The 20125-nt window shown below is 32.4% G+C and overlaps 2 protein-coding genes and 1 pseudogene across 2 annotated transcripts; all 3 read right to left on the bottom strand.

The window, feature by feature from the left end:
- On the bottom strand, positions 2205-6936 carry LOC109327194 (annotated as a pseudogene).
- On the bottom strand, positions 7836-14816 carry LOC109327193 (kinesin-like protein KIN-7F). Its single transcript, XM_019560261.1, has 12 exons — positions 14480-14816; positions 13886-13975; positions 13673-13773; positions 13463-13576; positions 13292-13373; positions 13136-13203; positions 12989-13054; positions 12770-12894; positions 11947-12265; positions 9772-11238; positions 8916-9220; positions 7836-8449 (listed from the first exon to the last, which is right to left on the bottom strand). The coding sequence occupies exons 1-12, from the start codon at positions 14703-14705 to the stop codon at positions 8128-8130; spliced, it is 3285 nt and encodes a 1094-aa protein (XP_019415806.1). The 5' UTR covers positions 14706-14816; the 3' UTR covers positions 7836-8127.
- On the bottom strand, positions 17589-19878 carry LOC109326946 (floral homeotic protein DEFICIENS-like; the record flags this gene model as incomplete). The annotated part of the gene is given in 4 exon segments (XM_019559878.1): positions 17589-17977; positions 18672-18716; positions 18813-18854; positions 19779-19878. Coding segments are annotated over 4 exon segments (358 nt in total), but the record flags the coding sequence as incomplete, so codon positions are not given.

Genomic DNA, 20125 nt, shown 5'->3' with positions numbered 1-20125 from the left:
ATTGTAAAGGGACAGGTCCTCTACAAGAACTTTTCTTACCATTTTTTGTCAAAGCATCTTGTTTTCAGAATTTATGAATGTATCAACCTGCCACATTTCTCTCCTTTATTTAATTATTTTGTGTATGTTAGCACAAGAAAACAAGAAGTTGAGCATGCTTTTGGATTTGTGTTTCTTTCTTGAGAAAAAAAAATACATCTTTCTTGAGAAAAATGCAACCCTTTATGTCATGGATTTAATTCTTACAAGTCGCATATCTTGACTAATGGAGGAGTGGTTGGCCTTTAGCTAAAATGATTTAATCATAATTAATGAATAGTTATAGTACTTTATGCATCAAATAATATGAAGTAAAAACTAAAAACCTATTTTGTTTCATCAAAATTTATCCAAAAAATAATTAATTTTACCCTAACTTTTGAGTACTTTAAATATAAACTATTCTTTGGAACTAATTTGGTGTTGATGATAATATGGAGGGAACAAAATTAGATATCCACTCAATGAATTAGATCACATTGGCTAATATCAAATTATTTAGAGATTGCCAACCATCATTTTTCAAGTATACAATATAATGATGACATCATATTTTTGTTGAGTATGTGATGTTTAGTTATATAAGAGTATAAGACCCTACCGATCTTCAGGTCTAAAAGTCAAATATTTGATTATTGAGAAAATTAAACACTTGTCTGGATGAATAACCATGAAGTCGAAAAATATTAATTCTTTATTCATAAGGTAAGTGATAACTTATTTATATAAGATATTATTGTTGAGTCATTCATCCATTATAAATAAAGATGAGCAAGAAACGTGCGCTACTCAAGTGTTTGGAGAATGAACATTATAAATATAGTAGACCATTTGGAAGCATGTTTTGGGTGAGCAACTGCATAGGATCCCTAACTTTTAGGGTCAGCTCTCAATTTTGTAGGACATGTCCGATATTAGTTATGGGCATTATAATTTTAAATATAAAAAAACAATGAAGATGATTGTGAAAGAATTTTGAATAAAAGTAGGTGTTCTAACTAGTTTTATTGCCACTAAAATAGATGTTGATATGAATATATATGAGAGTCCTTTTTGGCAACCATAATTGAAAAAGTAAAGTTTATACTATCATTAATCTCATCCTTTTGTTATAAGAAGTTTGAGATATGAAAGGGATTTTCATGGAAGAAATCAACCGAAAATAATATTGTGTTATAGAAATCAAGTTTATCTATATCATATAAAATTTTGAAGATACACTATAACTACTCATCTGACCCAGTATACATGTATGGAATAATTCGCAGTACTTGTAGCGTATTGCAGATATTTTTTAAATAAAAAATGTTTCTGTTGGGACCAAAGTAATAATCATTTATCTATAACATCTGCATCATTATTTGAGCACAAATACATTGGCTAAAGTTCAACATTGAAAGCAATAATATAGATAGCTGTTAGCTGAGACGTGTAGACATGAAGCTTATTACATTTCAACAATAAAAGCTAGAAGGTGTGGATATGCTATGAAGAAGCACGGATACATATATCAGTACATATGTCGGATATGATATGTATCCATCATGTGACATGCATTTTTTCTAAAACATAGAATACAATACATTTAGGTATACGCATATAAAATAATAAAAACATATAAAATATGATAAAATTATAAGTGTAAATCAAAATATCCAAAGTAAAATAAGTTGTGGATTGAAGAGTACCATCAATACAGTGTGACAATATATTGGTATAAGTCTTTGTGGTCTTTAAATAAGTTGGTATTTATTGAAAATGAATCTATTTTATCCTATTTTATTGAAAATGAATCTACATGTCATATATTTTATTGAAAAATGAATCTATATATCTTATATTTTATTGAAGACGGATCTGATGCGTGTTTTAATATTTATTTTTTTATTTTTTATTTTTGGATACTCTACGTATACGTATCCTTTGCGAATCCAAGCATATCCGTGTTGGATACGTGTCGGATACGTGTCGGACGCTGACACATGAGGGTGTTTGACGAATATGTGCTTCAGACTATATATGCACCCACCCATTAATTGGTTGCAAAAGGAGAATTTCAAAAAAGACAGAGAAGCAAATACTAATGTCTAGAATTTAGATATAATGATATAATAGATGAATCTAACTTCAATTTCTGGTCAAATAAAACAATTATAACATACATGTAAAAAAAACTAATTATTACATTGCAAGAGGTTGAAGGAAATATTTACAAATTGATGATATAGATAATTATTGACATTGAAGAAATTAAATAAAATCAAATTTCATACTCTAGGAGGATACAATTCCCATAGTGCCACAGTTGTGTCTTCAGAAGCAGAGGCCATAAGTTTAGAATCTGATGAATATGTTACAGCATTGCACTGCAACATAGATAATATTAATACACTAAATAACTAATACATGTTAATTAAACAATGAATTGTTACATCATAAGAGATCAGAAAAATGCATGGAGCAATAATATTTAATTCATGTGCATAATAGGATATAGAAAACAATGACTTTACCGTGGCATGGTGATACTTTAATATTGCTAAAGCATTTCCTTTGTGGTAATTATATATCCTTATTCTGCAAATAAGGTGATAAAGAAGGATAAGGATTTGTACCAAAGAGACACAAGAAAGGTGTTGTCTTTGAAGAATAGCATGCATGATGTGCATATCCTGATAAAAGATAAAGGCGAGCATATCTGCTGTACCACAACTTTGTGTCCCTCCATATGCTATAAGACGTGATTGGTCAGAAAAATATTTAATAATTACAACTTTAATTTAAATAATTTTTTTCAACCAATCGAAATTGACGGTACATGTAGTGGTACAAAAAATAGGATAGCAGATGTGGTCCCAAAATAAAGGGTATCTAGCCCTGAGAGAGACTAGGGTTGATGGTCTTTGGACAAAAGAAGAATATACATAGATAGAAGCCACCAACAATTGCAAAAGGACAAGAAATCCTCAAGAGTTAAACCAAAAAATCTGAATGGAAGGCTCCCACTTAGTAAGGATGGTAGATGTACGCAGTCATACCCGATATGCGAAGAGACTATTTCAAGAATTTAAATTCACGACCTCTTGGAAAATATAAAGAGATAGCAAAGAAAACTAACAATTTATCCTAACAAAGTTCTTCAACAGATACACAGACAACTAAAATGAAGTAAACTTTTCTGCTTCTTTTCTTATCAAGCCATGCTTTTTTCTTCTATTTTTGGATAAAATCAAGACATGTCAAATTCTTACAAACAAGTAAAAAAAAGATAGAGCATTAGAAACCTGTGATCCCAGCCAGCAGTTGCAGCAATTTTTCCGTCAGGACGAATTGCGGTGCCGGAGATGCCAGGTCGCTCCAAACTGATTTCTTTTTTTACCACACATGCACCCTTCAGCCAAAATGATACATACAATAGATAATAAAAATGAGCAAAAAAATTATGGAGCAAGTATTGAGCTGCAAACTGAAAAACCATTATAAGAATTTTTTTTATGGGAAACAATCATGAAATACATTCATGCTAAGTGCTAATTATCATTTCCTATCTCCATACCCGACTTTAGCTGAGACAAACTCACTGCAACAACAATCCATATAACATTCAAAATGTGTTATTACCAAATACCTATGAGAAGTGAAAAACAACCTATAGTTAATATGAATGATTTAACATCCAAGTGAGGGCTTCCTTTAAGCATGGTGACTAATGGCTTCTGTTGTGTTATTGGAATGATATCTAGGTTTTTCTACGCAATAGTGCACATCGCTCTATATGTCTGTGTATGTAGTCATTAGTGTTGTAAAAACCGGAGAGAGAGAGAGAGAGAGGGAGAGAGAGAGAGAGAGAGAGAGAGAGAGAGAGAGAGAGAGAATAAGAATATAAACTTTGACTGCTGAAACATGGACACTGACTTGAAGCACGACCTACAGATTTAATTAATTTAACTGTTCTACTATTTCCTGTTTCTTATCAACATAAAGATTGTAACTTATTATAGATAAAAAACTTAACAATTCAAAGGAGTCGATGTTTCATTGTTCAGTGGAAAACAATAAAAATAAATGAAGGTACCGAAGAAGGCTGCAAGCTGTACATAACAATCTTGTCATCAGCTGCTCCTGAGATGCCCCCGTTGCAAGAATCGTCAATGCAGACGCTCAGAACTGAAAAAATGACAAGTTATCTACTTAATTTTATTTAAATAATAGCAACAAGAAAACTAAGGATACCGAGTTCCATACCTGGCTCAGAATGGAACTTCACCGAAGTCATTGGAACTCCAGGATTCCGTACATCCCACCAAAGCATGGAACCGTCCTCATATCTGCAAAACTCAGAACATAGGTTAAGAGATAATGAGAAGGTAGTCATGCTAAATCGGCTTAGCTCTACAGTTCAGAGAAATCAGAAATTTATGTGTAAAGTTCCAGACCAAAAGCCAAACAATCTTGACTCTAGTGATCATGTCAGTTAGACTTCGATCAATGCATTATAATTTTATAAGCCATAACAACAACAACATCAGCTGGAGCAGAGAGAAGAAATAGGATCAGGATTATACCCAGCCAAGACATTTAGAAATCCCTGTGATTCAGATGGTAAAAACAATTGAAGTGCCATGCACATCCCTGTAATTATAAGCAAGAAAATGTAATATTATACGTGTGTGTGTCAAAGTACATTAGTCTGAAAAAAATTAGAAAATCAGTAAATGCTATGGTGCTAGTCTTTTACTTTCTCTAGTAACAACACAAAGTGTAATGGGAAGCCTACTTAAATGATAGAGTGAGTATCATAAGTATATGATAGCACTGTGTAACAAGAGAAATGAGGTTTCAAATACGGATGGTAGAAAACCGAATCTTAATAATAATTTAGACCAGAAACAAACCTCTGCCATTGTTGCGAACACTTGAAGAGTTGCTAGGGATATTTGAAGGGAATTGTACAAATCTTTCAGCTGACTTGAGATCCCAAATTTCAACCTTCAACAAGGATAGAACTTATGAACATAAGCCTCCATAATTTGGCCATGAAAAGAGGAGAAGAATATATTTACAAAGATATACAAAATATATACATTTGAAAGGGATACCAACCATAGAAGAGTTCTCCCCTGATAATGCCACGTATTGTAGCCCTTCATGATGCATATTTTCTGTCAACACGATGAGGTTCTATCAATCTTGTAAGTTATAAAGAATCATAGAGTAGTATTGGAGTAAAAATAATTGAAGAACAGCAGAGAAACTATAAGATCCAATGCCATATTTGGTCCATCATACCAGCACCTCCAAAGTGCAAGCGTTTGCAGCATCTTGGAACTACTCAAAAGACCAAGAGGACCTTGTTCAAAATGAAATTTAACAAGAAATCCAAAATGGTGCAAAAGTTTGTAATAAGGTTAGCACAAAACTACCGTATTCTTTATTTTTAAGGTCGTACTGAAATCATCACAATTCAATGATCCTTTACTATTCTAATATTGTAATTTGTACAACAATAACAGGATTTTCAAGTACCAAGTTTATAAAAACTGCCCATTTTAGACAAATTCTCACAAACCTTCACATCTTTCAGAACAAGGTGCATCAACAAAAACCTCTTTCTCAAAATCTGAAACTTCACCAGCAGACATTTGTCCTACCTCAGAAACTTTCCCTTCTTTAGACAAAGCAGAAGGAGTCTTCACAGTGGAAAGCTTGCAAAAGTGGTAAGTGTTTGTCTCTATCTTAAGCAATGGAATCCTAGATGGGCAATGCAGATCAACCAAAAGTAATATCATAATTAAGGACATGTTTGTAGCTTCCATTATAAAATCCATCCTCTTAAAATTGAAATGAATAAAAAAAGATGAAATATATCTAAAGTTGAATAACTGAAAATACATGTATAGTGCATACCTGGACAAACCAGCATCACTGAAATCCCAAATTTTAACAGTACCATCCCTGCCCTGGCTACATGTATACAGAATCTATGTAAATTTGGGTAACATACTGAACAAAAATATAGGACCCATTTCTATAAGTATTTTAATTTTAAAAAAAGTTCCTTTTTTATAAATTAAAGAGTAAATACTCATTTTAGTCCATCATATTTTTTCGACTTTACCAGTTTAGTCATTCAAAAAAAAAAAAAAGACGAAAAATGGTACACAAATTTCAAATGTGGGTCAAATTAGTCATTTTTGGATCAAATTCGTCCCTATTAAGTGTTGTAAAATATGCTAAAAATGATTAATTTGACTCATATTTGAAATTTCTTGGGACCTTTTTAGGTTTTTTTTTTTGAAACACTAAACTGAGGTCGGGACTAAAATGTTTATTTACTCAAAATTAAAATAATACTATTGGCATTTACATACTATTGGGGTGCTACCTGTTTGGTTAAATAGCTTAATTAATAAAAAAATTTAGAATAAGCTAAAAAATGTAATTTTTGATAAGGTTCTGTAATAATGTAATTGAAATGTGATAATAGCAATAAGAGGGTGATAATTAATTTGAATAAAAAGGGGTAGAGAAAGAAGAAGGACCTGAGAAATTGATTAGTTGAAGTGGTTGAAATGGAAAGAATGCCATTGTTTGCAGAATGTAAGGATGAAGAAGAGAGAGTTCAATGTTGAAGAGTATCCCAAATTCGAAGTTCACCATCAGAAGAACTGAAAGATGAAGTAAGTAAGTAATAGAAGAAATGAAAAAGAGAGAAAGATGAAGTAAGTAATAGAAGAAATGAAAAAGAGAGAAAGATGAAGGAAAAGCGTACCCAGAGAAGAGAAATGGAAGAAAAGGATGAAAACAAATATCAGTGACTGAAGCACGATGACCTCGTAACACTGCTACTGGATCAGGTGCTGTTTTTCTCATTCTTCCTTTCTCTCAATTTCTAACATATTCATCTCTCCCTTATTATATACTTCATATATATCAGAATACTAATTTGGTTATAAGTATTTTATAAATAGATACCATGAAATACATTGTTATCAATTTCAGTCTAAAATTTTATTTAATTTGTACCGTTTTCACATAGATTTTTTCTCATAATTTTCTCAAAAATATTAATACTTTATAGTGAATATGATTGCTGACTACCACTTATTAGCCCTTTTTTACAATATTCGAGCCCTGTTGTTAACGATGGTACAAAAAATGTAATAAAAAAATGTTCACTTTGGGTTCAACTACAATTATTCTTTATGATTGATGTTGAAACCGAACAAACTATAACATATTGTTTTTTCCTAAGTTGGACATATTTTATAAATTGAAGCATAATTTTGAAGTTAAGAAGTGAGATATTTAAGTTTAAAACAAAAAAATTATTATATATTGTATTGTTGCTCAGAAACGTACATGTATTGCAGTATTGCACGTAACATAAGTTTTTTTATCTCATGCTTTCTAGCCACCCCATTTATCTCATGCTTTCAATTTTTTTTTAATTTGATTGATTTTGTAAGAGTGATTTTGGCAATTTGTAATTTTGTACTATTCAGACAAGCTCACTCGTACTTAAATTGAATTTCATTTGATTTAAAAAGTGACACATTACATTTGAAGATTTTACTTAATTAATAATGAGTGTTCCGATTGTTTTGACTGGTTCCAAATTAATACATTGTTACTTCTATGAATAAAAAGTTTAGGTGTTAAGTTTTAAGGCAGTGCTATTGACACTCTTAATATATATTCATACTCTTTCTTTCTTGCAAAATGAGTTCAGTTTAATTTCGTTATAAGATATGAGTGAAATACCTATCAAATGAAATTGGGCACATCAAATACTATAAAAAATAAATTAGTTAATATCTACCATTGTAAATTCTTTTTAGAAATGGAAGAATCCAGCAACGCTAATTTAGCGTTATGCACAAGATAGGAACACATAACCGATATGTCACAAACAGGAAACAGGTAACTGATATTTGTTTTCCTTGTGTATAAAAGAATGAATGAAATGTTTTTAACCACTCATTTTATGATCTGTTGGTTTTATATGGTTAGAGAGAGTGTGTTATATAAATTTCATTGTTCTAATTTCAGTGTGATCGCTGAAATGTCTGAATTTGGAGCAAGGATTTATATAGCAGTGGATATTGAGTCCTCCCAATCATGAGATTTTCTGCTCTTAAGTTTGCCTAAGAAGCCAAATCCAAAAAGCTTCTTTGATGCTTCACCTGAGTCTATAAAACCAACCAGCTTTGCTACAAGCATTGCACTTTCCCTTACATGGTTCAAGTCTTTTGTATTGGTCCATAGGAGCCATGCCAATTGTATACTTCTATGCTTAGTCTTCAAATCAATACGCCACTTCTTGTACAGTTCCTCTCTTTCCTTCCTCGAAAACTTCTTATGTACATAACCACTTAGCATTTTCCTCTCACGATTCAAAGCCTTCAGGCTGCCCAGTAAAAAGAGGAAAAGAGTATAAGCAATACTGGATATTACAGAAAAGTAGAGAAACTTTATCTATCTATTTATGTTTTTTTGTGTGCAAGTGTGTTTGATTTCTAAATAGGTTTCATAAGTGAAACACTACTCACTACTTCTAAAGATGGCAGGCCGATGCATGAGATTTCCACTTGGTAGGATCTATTACTTTTTAATCTTCTGTCGATGTGGTCTATTTGCCTGGGATTTAATTCATAACATCTATGGTCTAACTAAGTATTTAAGCAATCATGAATTCTAGCTCAAATGTCTTACATAAAGCATGTAATATAAACATAAACTCCACACATGCAGAGTGAACTAGCCAGACACAACTCAATGAGAATCAATCATTCATATAATTTTATGATTATCTTTGCAGATGCAAGCAAATCTGGATTGCATGTTAAAACTACTCATGAATAAAAATATTTTACCTTGAATTAGGTGTGACATCCAGACCTTTTTCAGTAATGTTGGTTGCACTAGAATATGTGTCCTTAAGAAAGGACAAGCGCCAGAACTCTATATTCAAGTACACTGAATCCGAAAGTTGACCTTTGATGAGAAGGAAATAATAAGATCTATGAGCCAATGGTACATTACATGCATCCCAAAGTTCGATTATCTCTCTCTGTCTCCTCTCAAGCTCAGAAGGCATTGAACCCCCCCAACTTCCATTGAAACTGATACCTTTCACTCTGTTCACATGTTTATTGACTTCATATGTCCTTGCACACACCTAGCATAAAAATAAGAAAATACCCAGGTAAAGGCTCCAGGAAGGTTCTCTGAGATCATATGATAAAAACATAAGTTACAATTCTAACAATTCACCTAAGATCCAAGGGTGAGAAGGAGAATTACCTAAGACTTCTTAATTTCTAGACGAGGATGGCTTAAATATAAAAACATAACTAGATCGTAGAAACAAAATTACATTTTATAAATAATCATTTTTAGTAATAATGGTTAACAAATTTATCACTCAAGTATGCACAATGCCAATTGTTAATTATTCTGACAAAGTAAAACCCACATTTGCTTTTCATATGCTTGTTAAACAGCTTAAAGGGTTTTAGGCAAATAAGATGGTTCATACACATGCTTAATTGGAACTCAACCTACATTTTCTACTCACTATTCATGTCATATTTAAGCATTGAGATAGTGATATCTGGAGGTTTGTCTTTTGACCAATAATCATATAACTGATAAGCAATTAAAGTTAAGTAGTATTATGAGATAGTTAGACAGCATCAGAATACGACTTGGCATCAGAATACGACTTACCATAAGATCATCAAACTCATTATTCAATGACGCTGTCTTAGCCCTTCCATTCATTTTTGTAACATAATTGAGGATGCTGGCAGTTTCTTCGGTATCAGAATCCACAACAGATTCTTCTTCAACTGAAGCATCCATCTCCTCAACTAGGGAATATGTTTGGGGAGATTTTCTTTTTATAACATGTAACTTCGATTCAGATAGCTCGCCATAAAAGCCAACCAAACTATTAGAATATCCCTTGTCTGATACTTGCTCCAACTCACCAGATTGAGAAGCTAACATGGTGGTTTTAAGCTCTTGCTTATCAAAATGGGGTGACACCTCAGACTGAGGAGGTAACATAGTTTTAAGCTCTTGCTCATCAAAATGAGGAAGTGAGTCATCAGATTGAGGAGGTAACATAGTTTTAACCTCTTGCTTATCAAAATGAGGTGACTCATCAGATTGAGGAGGAAACATAGCTTTAAGCTCATGCTCATCAAAATGTGATGCCTTAACAGATTGAGGAGGTAAAATAGTTTTAAGCTCCGGCTCATGAAAATGAGGATGTGAAGTAGGTTCCTGATCCAGCTTATTAAACTGAGGAGGTGACACGAGTTTCTGGTCCAACTCAGTGAAATGAGGATGTGATGAAGTTTCTTGATCCACCTTATCTGTTTGAGAAGGAGATATAGCAGCTAAAACGGGCTGACTACTTCTGTTTTGTGAACTCCTTGAAGGAGAAATACATGGTTCTGGATCAGAAGACCCATTGGATTTTACAGAGAGTTCCAGATGAAAGTACTGATTTTTTTGTTGCAGAGCATCTTGACTATTATCTAACTCAGTGAACTGAGGATGTGATGAAGTTTCCTGATCCGACTTATCTGTTTGAGAAGATGACATTGCAGCAAAAATATGTGGTTCCGGTTCAGAAGACACGTTGGATTTCTCCAAGAGGTCCACATGAAGGTCCTGAGTTTTTTCCTGCAGAGCATCTGTACTATTATGTAAGGCAACATGACTCACTACATGTATCATGGGAGTATTTCCTCCTTGTTCAAAATCAGGAATGGATGTATCAACATCTGTTTTGTGATATGTTTCCGTTTCTTTTATCTCAATACATGGAACTTCCTTGAAGTTATCTTCGGATTCTGCTCTGCTAGCCATCTCTTCCCAACCTTGACATGGGTCAGGCCCAACAAATGCGGGAGGACTTCCATCCAAAAGAAAGTCGCCTTCAAAACTCTCACTTTGCTGTGAAAGCTGCTCATTCGAAATAGACAACGTAGTTGTTGTTTTGTCCAAATTCTCAGATGTGTTTTCTGTCCCAGGACTAAGACTATTAGAAACAAATGATAACTCCGAGCCTGAATCTTTATCTACTCTCATAGGCCAATCTTTGCCGACTGTCTGGAGCAAATTTTCAACATGAGATTGGAAGAGATTACGTTGCCGAGTCAATTCTTTGATTTGTTTACCCATCTGCATGTTTTCAAATTAAGGGATTAATGAAAAGGGATAAACTATGTATATTGGACTTTAGATCCAAGTTAATAGTAGGGCGAGGAGATAACTATATATGAATTCTAATCTAAATCACCCCTAAGGGTAATGGTAGTTTTAAGAAACTAGGACATAATCATACACATGGAGCATTTATGAAAAGGGAATAGAGACAACTTCCTCCTGTTCTGTTACTCATAACGTGGATGAATCATGGTGAGGACATTAGAGAAAATGAAGTGAAAACATATAATGCATAGTATTATATTCTTGCAGCAAAGTGAACCTTTTTTAGTAGATGAAACTATCCTCACACTAATTTGAATGAAAATTGTATAATATGCATTTATCGATTCTTTTTAAATCAAGGAAAGCTAGTGAATAATTTTCACCTTGGTTCAAGATTGCATTTTTTTAGAGTGAACTAAAATTGAAAATATTGTTCAGCTTCTTATCATAACATTTGATGAAAATAGCCATATCACTATAAAGTATAATATAATTACTTACCCCACAGGCCCACACCTCACAAATAAAAAAAGAAATGTTGAGAAATAAATCTCACATCTCCATCCTCATTGTCTTGAGTGGCTTAAACATCTATTGGGATACTTCTCCAATTACCATTTGGTTTTGACTTGAAACCTTAACAAGAAAAAAAGAATACTTTATTTAATTTGCCCTTACCTTTTCAATCTGCAGTTCTCTCTCCCTAAGTATGGCAGTATTTGGGGTGCTGTTCCTCAACTCATTCTCCATTCTAGCCAACTCACTTTTCAGTTGCTTTACCAAAACCTTGTCTGACATCATTACATTGACCTTGGCATTAGTAGCGACCTGTTTTGCACAACCAGCAAAAAATAGGGTATTTCTTGATTGCTCAACTTGACTGCGTGCAGGACTGATGGTACAAATGATGGCTGTTCTGGCATTGCCTCCTAAGGAGTTATGTAGAATGCGAGTAAGCTTAGAGTCTCTATAAGGTATGTGTCCATTTCTTTCCTTGCTGCATTCAATAATTGTGATTTAGAATTTAGTCAGTCTGCATAACTAAGGAGCTTACCAAAAGTTAGTGAAGAATTAGAGAAGCAGCAGCAGGAAATGTAATTTGTAAACTGAAAATCTTATGCTCTACTTGACAATAAGAGAAGACTTTATAAAATGCATAAAAAATATAAAACATACATGCTCCAAAACAGCTCCTTAAAATCTAATTTCTTATATTCATACAAATTTAAATATGACTTGCATAACTACAAAAAAAAACAGGGAATTAAGATCTTCAAATGTAGCATTATTGTCACCCAAACATCAACCACTAAACGGAAATTAATATGAGGATTCCTTTCTTCAGAAATTGTAAAAAGAATGTGTGCATGAGTATGTTTAATCAACAGTTTTAAATAAATTATATCAGTTTTCTACTTTTACAGGGCAAACAAACTTAAAAAGAGTAAGAAGCAATTAAATGTTTTCTTTTTTAATTTTTAGAACTTGGGTAGAAATTCACCTCAGTTTCCGAATTACAGTTCCAAGGGTCAATAAACTGCGATTTATGTGGCTACCTTCTCTCAATCTAGTACCTGCTGATAATGCCTGAGAAGCACGCTCACTTCCTGCTAGATCAACAAAATTCTGCACAAAGAAACTAACTCTTATTCATTTCATCTACCACACAAGTATTAATATATATCCTCCAGCATGGAATAAAAAGGAGTAAAGATCATACCACACTAGCTATCAGAGTGCCAGAACGTGCAGTGCGCGCATAATCATTAGGATTACTTTCAACTGTCTGCAAGATTAACATAATTTAGGAATAAAATAAGAGACTCCTTTTCTCAATTACTAAGTAATATAGTGATGTAGTGGATACCAATCTAAGAATTTGATGAGATCTGGAGCTAGTTTCATTCATGGCTGTCTCTTCCGTTGTCCTTTCAGCTGCAAGACATATGCAGATATGGCTTGAAATAGAGCACCAGAAAGAATAAAAAGGAGAAAAGCTGTAAAAGTAATTAGACAACAATACCTGCACATATAAAAAGTAGTTGCTGCAACTGGTTCTTATCTTTCAAAGTCTCCTCTGTGAGTTTCTCAACAACAGTCCCTTTCTGTTTGAGGTGAATAGGTTCTTAACCATTGAAATGAACTAAAACCAGAAGTTCTTAACAGGACAGGGAAAATATGCCATTAAATTTACCTCTGGATCATCTAGGACTCTTAGTGGTGTAGCATTTGCACTGAGAAGGTCTCTGACAGCTTCATTGTAAATCTCCATGGCAGAAAATTTCACAGCAAATTCTCTTTCTTTATGCTGAGACATAGCAGGATATGTCATCATTTGGAAACAACCAAGAACATCATACCCATGTCATTGCATAACTAAACAGAGATTTAAATAGTTTCATACCTTCCCTATGTAGTCATATATATCCCTTACAGCATATTCAGTAATTCCAGTCATGGTGTATGTCTTTCCACTGCTTGTCTGCCCATATGCAAAAATGCTACCTGAGATGATGTTTCACCAATGAGAAAAGTGTAAAATAAATAAGGAAAAAGACACCAACCAGCACAATAGTAAACATAATCACTATAAAACATGGGCAGGAGAATTACTCACAGTTGATACCACTAACTACCGAAAGCGCAACTTCCTTAATCCCTTGCTCATATACCTGATTTGTGGTGCTCCTTTCCCCAAATACCTTGTCTGTTTCCAATACAACAATCAACAGAAGCAGGAATTGGCATTCAAAACAGAAATACGAGTGAATAATAATACTCAAGGTGAGGTATTAAGAGTTCGAATAAATACAATAATCTCTATGATATTTATATAGAGAAATGAGTACAGAATCTTCAGAACTGTAACCATCATATAAAGCTACTAACACATTTTTTTCCCAAACCTAATTCGACACCAACTGTTGCAGCAGCACTGTCCCCTAAAATTTGTCCCATTCTGATGCATTGACCTTGCTAAACCTAACGTTTTTAATGCATGCAAATACTTTTCTTCGATTCATAACTAATGGAACGCTTAGAGTATCTCCATTTCACAAAATTTACTACGAATGCAGCATGATTCATTTCGCTACACAGTTAGCCATTTTTATTCCAATACACATTATCACAACACTTTCTATAAGATGAATCAAATCAAATAAGCGCAAATAGAAACAACAATATAAGAGGCAAATAAACGTGTCATTACCAAATGTATATGCATCATTTGACAACGATCGCTGTTCGACAACGCCGCCACTGTTCTTGAACCTGATAGTGTTGTTAGAAATGCATTCCCATTCAGAAACATCGTGCCTCGCTTTTTCTCTCTCGTTCAAAGGTCTTACTCTGATAGAAACAACAATCCTCTCTTCATCTGTTGCATTTGAAAGAGACACGTTCTCGTGCTCTTCTCTGAACCCTTTCTCTCTCATATATCCTATCGTTACGTACTAAACAATGCTCAATAATAATAACAACAACAATATACCTTTGTAATTGGTACAATAACAAGTTAATAATCCATTTTCTTTATTCAGCGTCATTTTTTCATTCACAAGTTTGAATCAATAGATTATGAAGGAATGAATGTGATGATCATTGTTTATGAATTGAAATGATTAAGAAATAATGAGATAGGGAATAACCGTTTTCTCTGATTCTCTCTGTGTGTGGGAGAGAAAGAGAAGAGACGGTTAGAGGAATGAAGGTGGAAAAGTGATCGCTGTTTTCTTCTAAACATTCTTCAACACAATCTCTTTCCACTTGCCACCTCATATTCACAATCTCTTAATAAATACTAAACAAATTCAAAACTAAATCCTTCCATTTTTTCTTAACTTTTTTAGAATAATATTATTTCTGTCAGGGTTGTTTTCAAAATGTAAGAGGATATTATTTGTGTTAGGATAGAGAATGTTACTAAAATGTAACAAAATGTAAAAGTGAATCTAATAATTATATTGCCAATCATTTCATTTAGATTATTATAGTAACAAATTATGGTTTGTTCTTAAAATTTTGGAAGAGAATGAAGATAAATAAAAAATTTTAAAGCTATGAAACACACTTGCCATGAGTCTAAAGTTTTTTATTTTCCTTCATTCTCCTCCATAATCCAACCAATTAGCAGACAAATATTAGTCTATAAATGTTAATTTCATTAATAATACTTGAAAAAATTGTAAAGTAAATAAATTTAGGGGTAAAAATAAATATTCACCAATGATAAGAAGATTATGATGTATAATAGGCTTCACCATACTCCTTTTTTTCTTTTTTAGTAAGGGTAAATCCATGGTTGACATTCTATAGTGAACTTACCATGATAATATGATAACTTAAGCCAACATGTTGAATATGCTTTCCAATATGGTTTAATATATATACAACGACAGTTGTAAATGTTTTTTACACTATCGGCGAATCTTCATTATTAATATGTTAATTACTATTGACTTTCAAACAAAAGTATTACAAATCAACAGTGAATGATATACTGACATTGTCGTGTATAAATTTTAAACTCTTCCAATATTTTATGTCTGCACCAACGATATGTTGCTTTGGAACACATGCAAGAAACATGAGTGTCCATTCATTTGGTGTGAGCATAAGATAACTTCAACTAAAACACTAACTTGTATCCATCATATTTACCATGGAACTCTCTTAGGATTAAACAACCCAGATTATGTGACAAGTAATTGTATCATACAAGCCAAAATGATGACATCAATTATGGTTAAGTTTAGTAAGATATTGGTGGTTGTGATGGTAGCAATATCTACACCATTAGCATTGATGGTATCCTTATCACCATCACTGGAAAATATGAAGAAAGGTGGTGAATTTTATCATCTCAATGAAGATTTGGAAGACTATAGCATTTGGAACCCTTCTCCTGTATATAAAGGAGTAGGTAATGGTGCTCCTATTCCTCACCCACAAGTATGAAATCATTATGGAATTCATTTTGTGCTTATAGGTTTCTGACCACTATCTTGATGATGTTTTTTTAAATATTTTTTGCATGATTTAAAATAGGTTGTTACTTGTTACAATAATGTTCTTTATTACAAGAATGTTTTTTGGAAGTTGTGCAAACCTTAGAGAAATTTCAGTCATAATTTTAGTAGCTTAGTGGTAGCAACTCAATGAAATTAGTGATTATAAGTCTCTGAGGTCTTAGGTTCGAGTCGCGGAAGCTCCCTTTAGGGGGAATGAAATACTGCAAGGGTATGGACCTTAAGGTCACATATTAAGGCTGAGGTGTTACACTAGCGCATAAAATGAATGGCAAGATAAATATGAAGAATAACATTATTCTGTTTCAAAAAGAGTATACAAGATGCAGGGTAGTAGTAATGAGATTCAGATTTTAGCACTGGCAATGCAACAAGCATGTTCAGGGATGGGACGAATTTGCCATGTTACAAAAAAAATTGGATTGAGAAGTTGTCTACTTCAGTAGGAAAAGGAACATGAGGAAGGAAAATGCGTAGCTGCACAAGTCCCACCATTAGAAGCAGCGGCATACATCCTTACAAAAAAACAGAAAAAAAATGCGGCTAATTGCACGAGACCCTCACCTATTGAGATTTGGGAAAGGTATATTTAAAAACATATTATTCAGGTCACAAGGCAAACAACCTTATCGTTGCAACGAGACTCATCATCTACCAAAAATTAAGCATTTATTATAATAAATTCTACTTTCTATATGTAGTTTACAAATTCAGTCACTTTATACATCAACTCCATAATTAAATCCCCTAAATCCCAAACATTAACTTGTGAATTGCACAAGTTTTAAATTTTAGTGAATTAATGGTTTTGCTAAGTGCAATAGATAAGCAAGAATGTTGTGTATTTAAATGTTAAAAACTATACTTTATTACATCTTCGGTAATAATTAACACACTTGTTTAATTTCTCAATAATTATCATACTAACTTAATATTTGACAAAACATCATTAAATTAGTATAAAGACATATAAAACTTTTGGTATAGAATATTTGGATTTGAGGATCACCTAAAGGGAAGTTCAGTCCATCAAAAAACCAAAAGGAAAAATACTTTTACCATTTATATATAGAGAAAAAGATATACGTACTAACAATATATAAGTTTTATACACTATTATTATATTATCAACCTTTGATATTTAATTATTATTAACTTTTTAAGAAAAGAAATCCAATAAATAGTATATACGTATGAATTTTTAATACATATATGGATTTTACAGTCTTATATATAAAGGTAAGAGCAACAATAATGTTCAAGCCTAGCTAGCATACTCACTCAATAAAAAGGAAGCATAATATCATATTTATGGTTTGAGTAACCTAATTAAACAAGTATCAGATAAGCAATTAAATTCACCCAAACTTAGCATTGGTGATAGTGTTTTATGGATACATATACCAACTTCATAGGTTCACATATATGTGAAACAATACTTATTACATAGTCCTATTATCGGAAAGTGATGAATATATGTAGTATTTGTGAGGAAGGTTAATTAATTACTAAAATAGTAAAGGGTAAGTGGTAAGATCAGACCCTGGTCCGTTATGAACATTATTAGTATGGCTAGGTTGTAGGGTCAATGCAAACATGCGTGGTCCTATATTTGAGAATCCCATCACTGAATCATAATCCCCTCCATTCTCCACCATTCCATAACGTGGATCTTCATCCTAAGTATACAATTTCAAACTCAGTATATAATAGATCGGATAAAGATTTAATGTCCCAAAACATGTCGGGACCAATAGAAACATATTATGTTAGTTGAAAAGTCAAATGTTTTTTTTTATTTTTATGTTTTTGCTTCAATATCATTTGTCATTTTGACACTACAACCTTGACCATAATAATATATATGGGGTGCTTTCGGATTGATGAGATTACATGTCTCCAAAATGTCTCATTATCTGTCTCAAGCTAATCACATATTAACACGTGATTAAAAATAAAAAGTTATAAAAAGTAGCACTCTGATTGGCTTGGACAATGATTGAGACACTCTTTGGGACGGATGGTTTATGTCATGGATGGTGAATGATCACTTGGTACCGTTTGGGACGGATGATCTAATCCCCAAGCATGTCCCAAATTCTATCCCAAACCAATCATAATGAAACAAAAATAGACAAAATCATGAATGTTTAAATTTTTTAACTAAGTGACATATTGTGATTGATTTGAGATAAGATTTAGGACATGTTTGGGACAACAGATGTTTGTCCCTAAAATTGAAGTTCAGATTCTTGTTCACACTTTTTAATATTCAGAGAATTAATTTAGCAAAATTCAGGAGATGTTTTTGGGCTAATCCCTTTACTTATTATATCAAAATTTCAATAAAAGCATATGCACAAAAATACTTACCAAGTCACGCAGGAGTCTACGTTGCACTTCTTTCTCATTATTCATCTACCAAGGAAAAAAAATTCATTAATCACAAAGTCAACTAAAAACTGAAGAAAATATTGTTAATATTGAAAGAAGTTAATTAAGCATGCTTATTACCTTCTTCCTTTGGGTGTCAATTTGATTTGTTATCACCTTATACTGTTAACCATGGTTATAAAGAACTTGTTAGCCATGTTATTGTACTAGTGTAGTAAGTTCAATATCTTAAAACAAGTAACAAATGAGTAATTTGCTATAAAGCCTCATATTAATAGACAAAAGGAGTAGCTACTCTCAATTCATTTCAAAGAAAAAATTGGCAAAGAGGATCCACAATCACACATAGAAAGAAAATGGATGATGAAAATAAATTGATCAATTTTGTAAAAGCTTGTAAATATAAAATAGAACACAAACCATGTGGTTCTTCAAAGTAGAAACCTATGGGTGATAGACAATGAATCCAAAAGTGGGTAGAGGTCTCCTAGCTTGTGAAAATGTATCATCTTCATTACTGGTATCATATAAGTTTGTTACGTATGAACTTTAAAAAGAATTGATGGTTTATATTTTAAAATATTATTATAAAATGAAATAAATATGGGCCTTACATTCTAATATTGAAGAGGATCTCAGCCTCTTGTTTGTGAAAATTTAACTATTTCAAACTCTAGAAATAATCTTAGATTAGAAATCCAGATCATCTCTCTAATATTAGAGGGAAAATGTGGCATATATCACATAGAAACGTTTAGCCATCATAATTTTAAATTATTTTCAATAAAATGATTTTTAAAAGTTATAAAATCTTGTTATGAAGAGTATCTGAACTCTTAAATTAGGTGTTGGATTAATGAAAAACATGCACCAATGATAAAACATTCTTAATCCTTCTTCAAAGCTTAAATTAATCAAGAACATATAAAATTTCAACAAGGTACTTTGTCCATGAACCAAAAGCTTTCAGGTATATATATAATTATCCTACTAAATTATAAATTCTAAAAATATGGATAGATAAATCTAACAAGTGTGAGAAAACCAAAACACTAGTGTATATGTAGGAACATGATAATCAATCACCTTGCGCTCTCTAACAACCTTTGCAGCCTTGTCCATTTCATCCTCAAGGTGTGTCAGTTCTTCCATGCCCAAATCTTCAAGACACTCCCCCACTCTCTGCCTATATTAACATATAAAAATATTAGACTAATTTTATATCCTCCTACTAAATCCTCTACTAATCCGACATATCTCACTTACAAACTAATCGATAATAAATAAAGTATCATCTTGTAACATATGTTACCTTTTCGTGGGTCAGAAGATTTAGTATGAGAATATATATATATATATATATATATATATATATATATATATATATATATATATATATATATATATATATATATATATATATATATATATAT

Source organism: Lupinus angustifolius, chromosome LG14, assembly GCF_001865875.1.
Source record: "Lupinus angustifolius cultivar Tanjil chromosome LG14, LupAngTanjil_v1.0, whole genome shotgun sequence".
In the NCBI taxonomy this organism is placed as follows: Eukaryota; Viridiplantae; Streptophyta; class Magnoliopsida; order Fabales; family Fabaceae; genus Lupinus; species Lupinus angustifolius.
This window is presented reverse-complemented; position numbering and strand designations above follow the sequence as displayed.

Coding starts and splice junctions, on each gene's coding strand:
- LOC109327193 (XM_019560261.1), bottom strand. CDS start 14,705: ATGAGAGAGAAAGGGTTCAGAGAAGAGCACGAGAACGTGTCTCTTTCA. Junction 13,204..13,291: donor ACTACTTTTTATATGTGCAG/GTATTGTTGTCT, acceptor TATGTCTTGCAG/CTGAAAGGACAACGGAAGAG. Junction 12,895..12,988: donor GCACTCTGATAGCTAGTGTG/GTATGATCTTTA, acceptor TTCTTTGTGCAG/AATTTTGTTGATCTAGCAGG.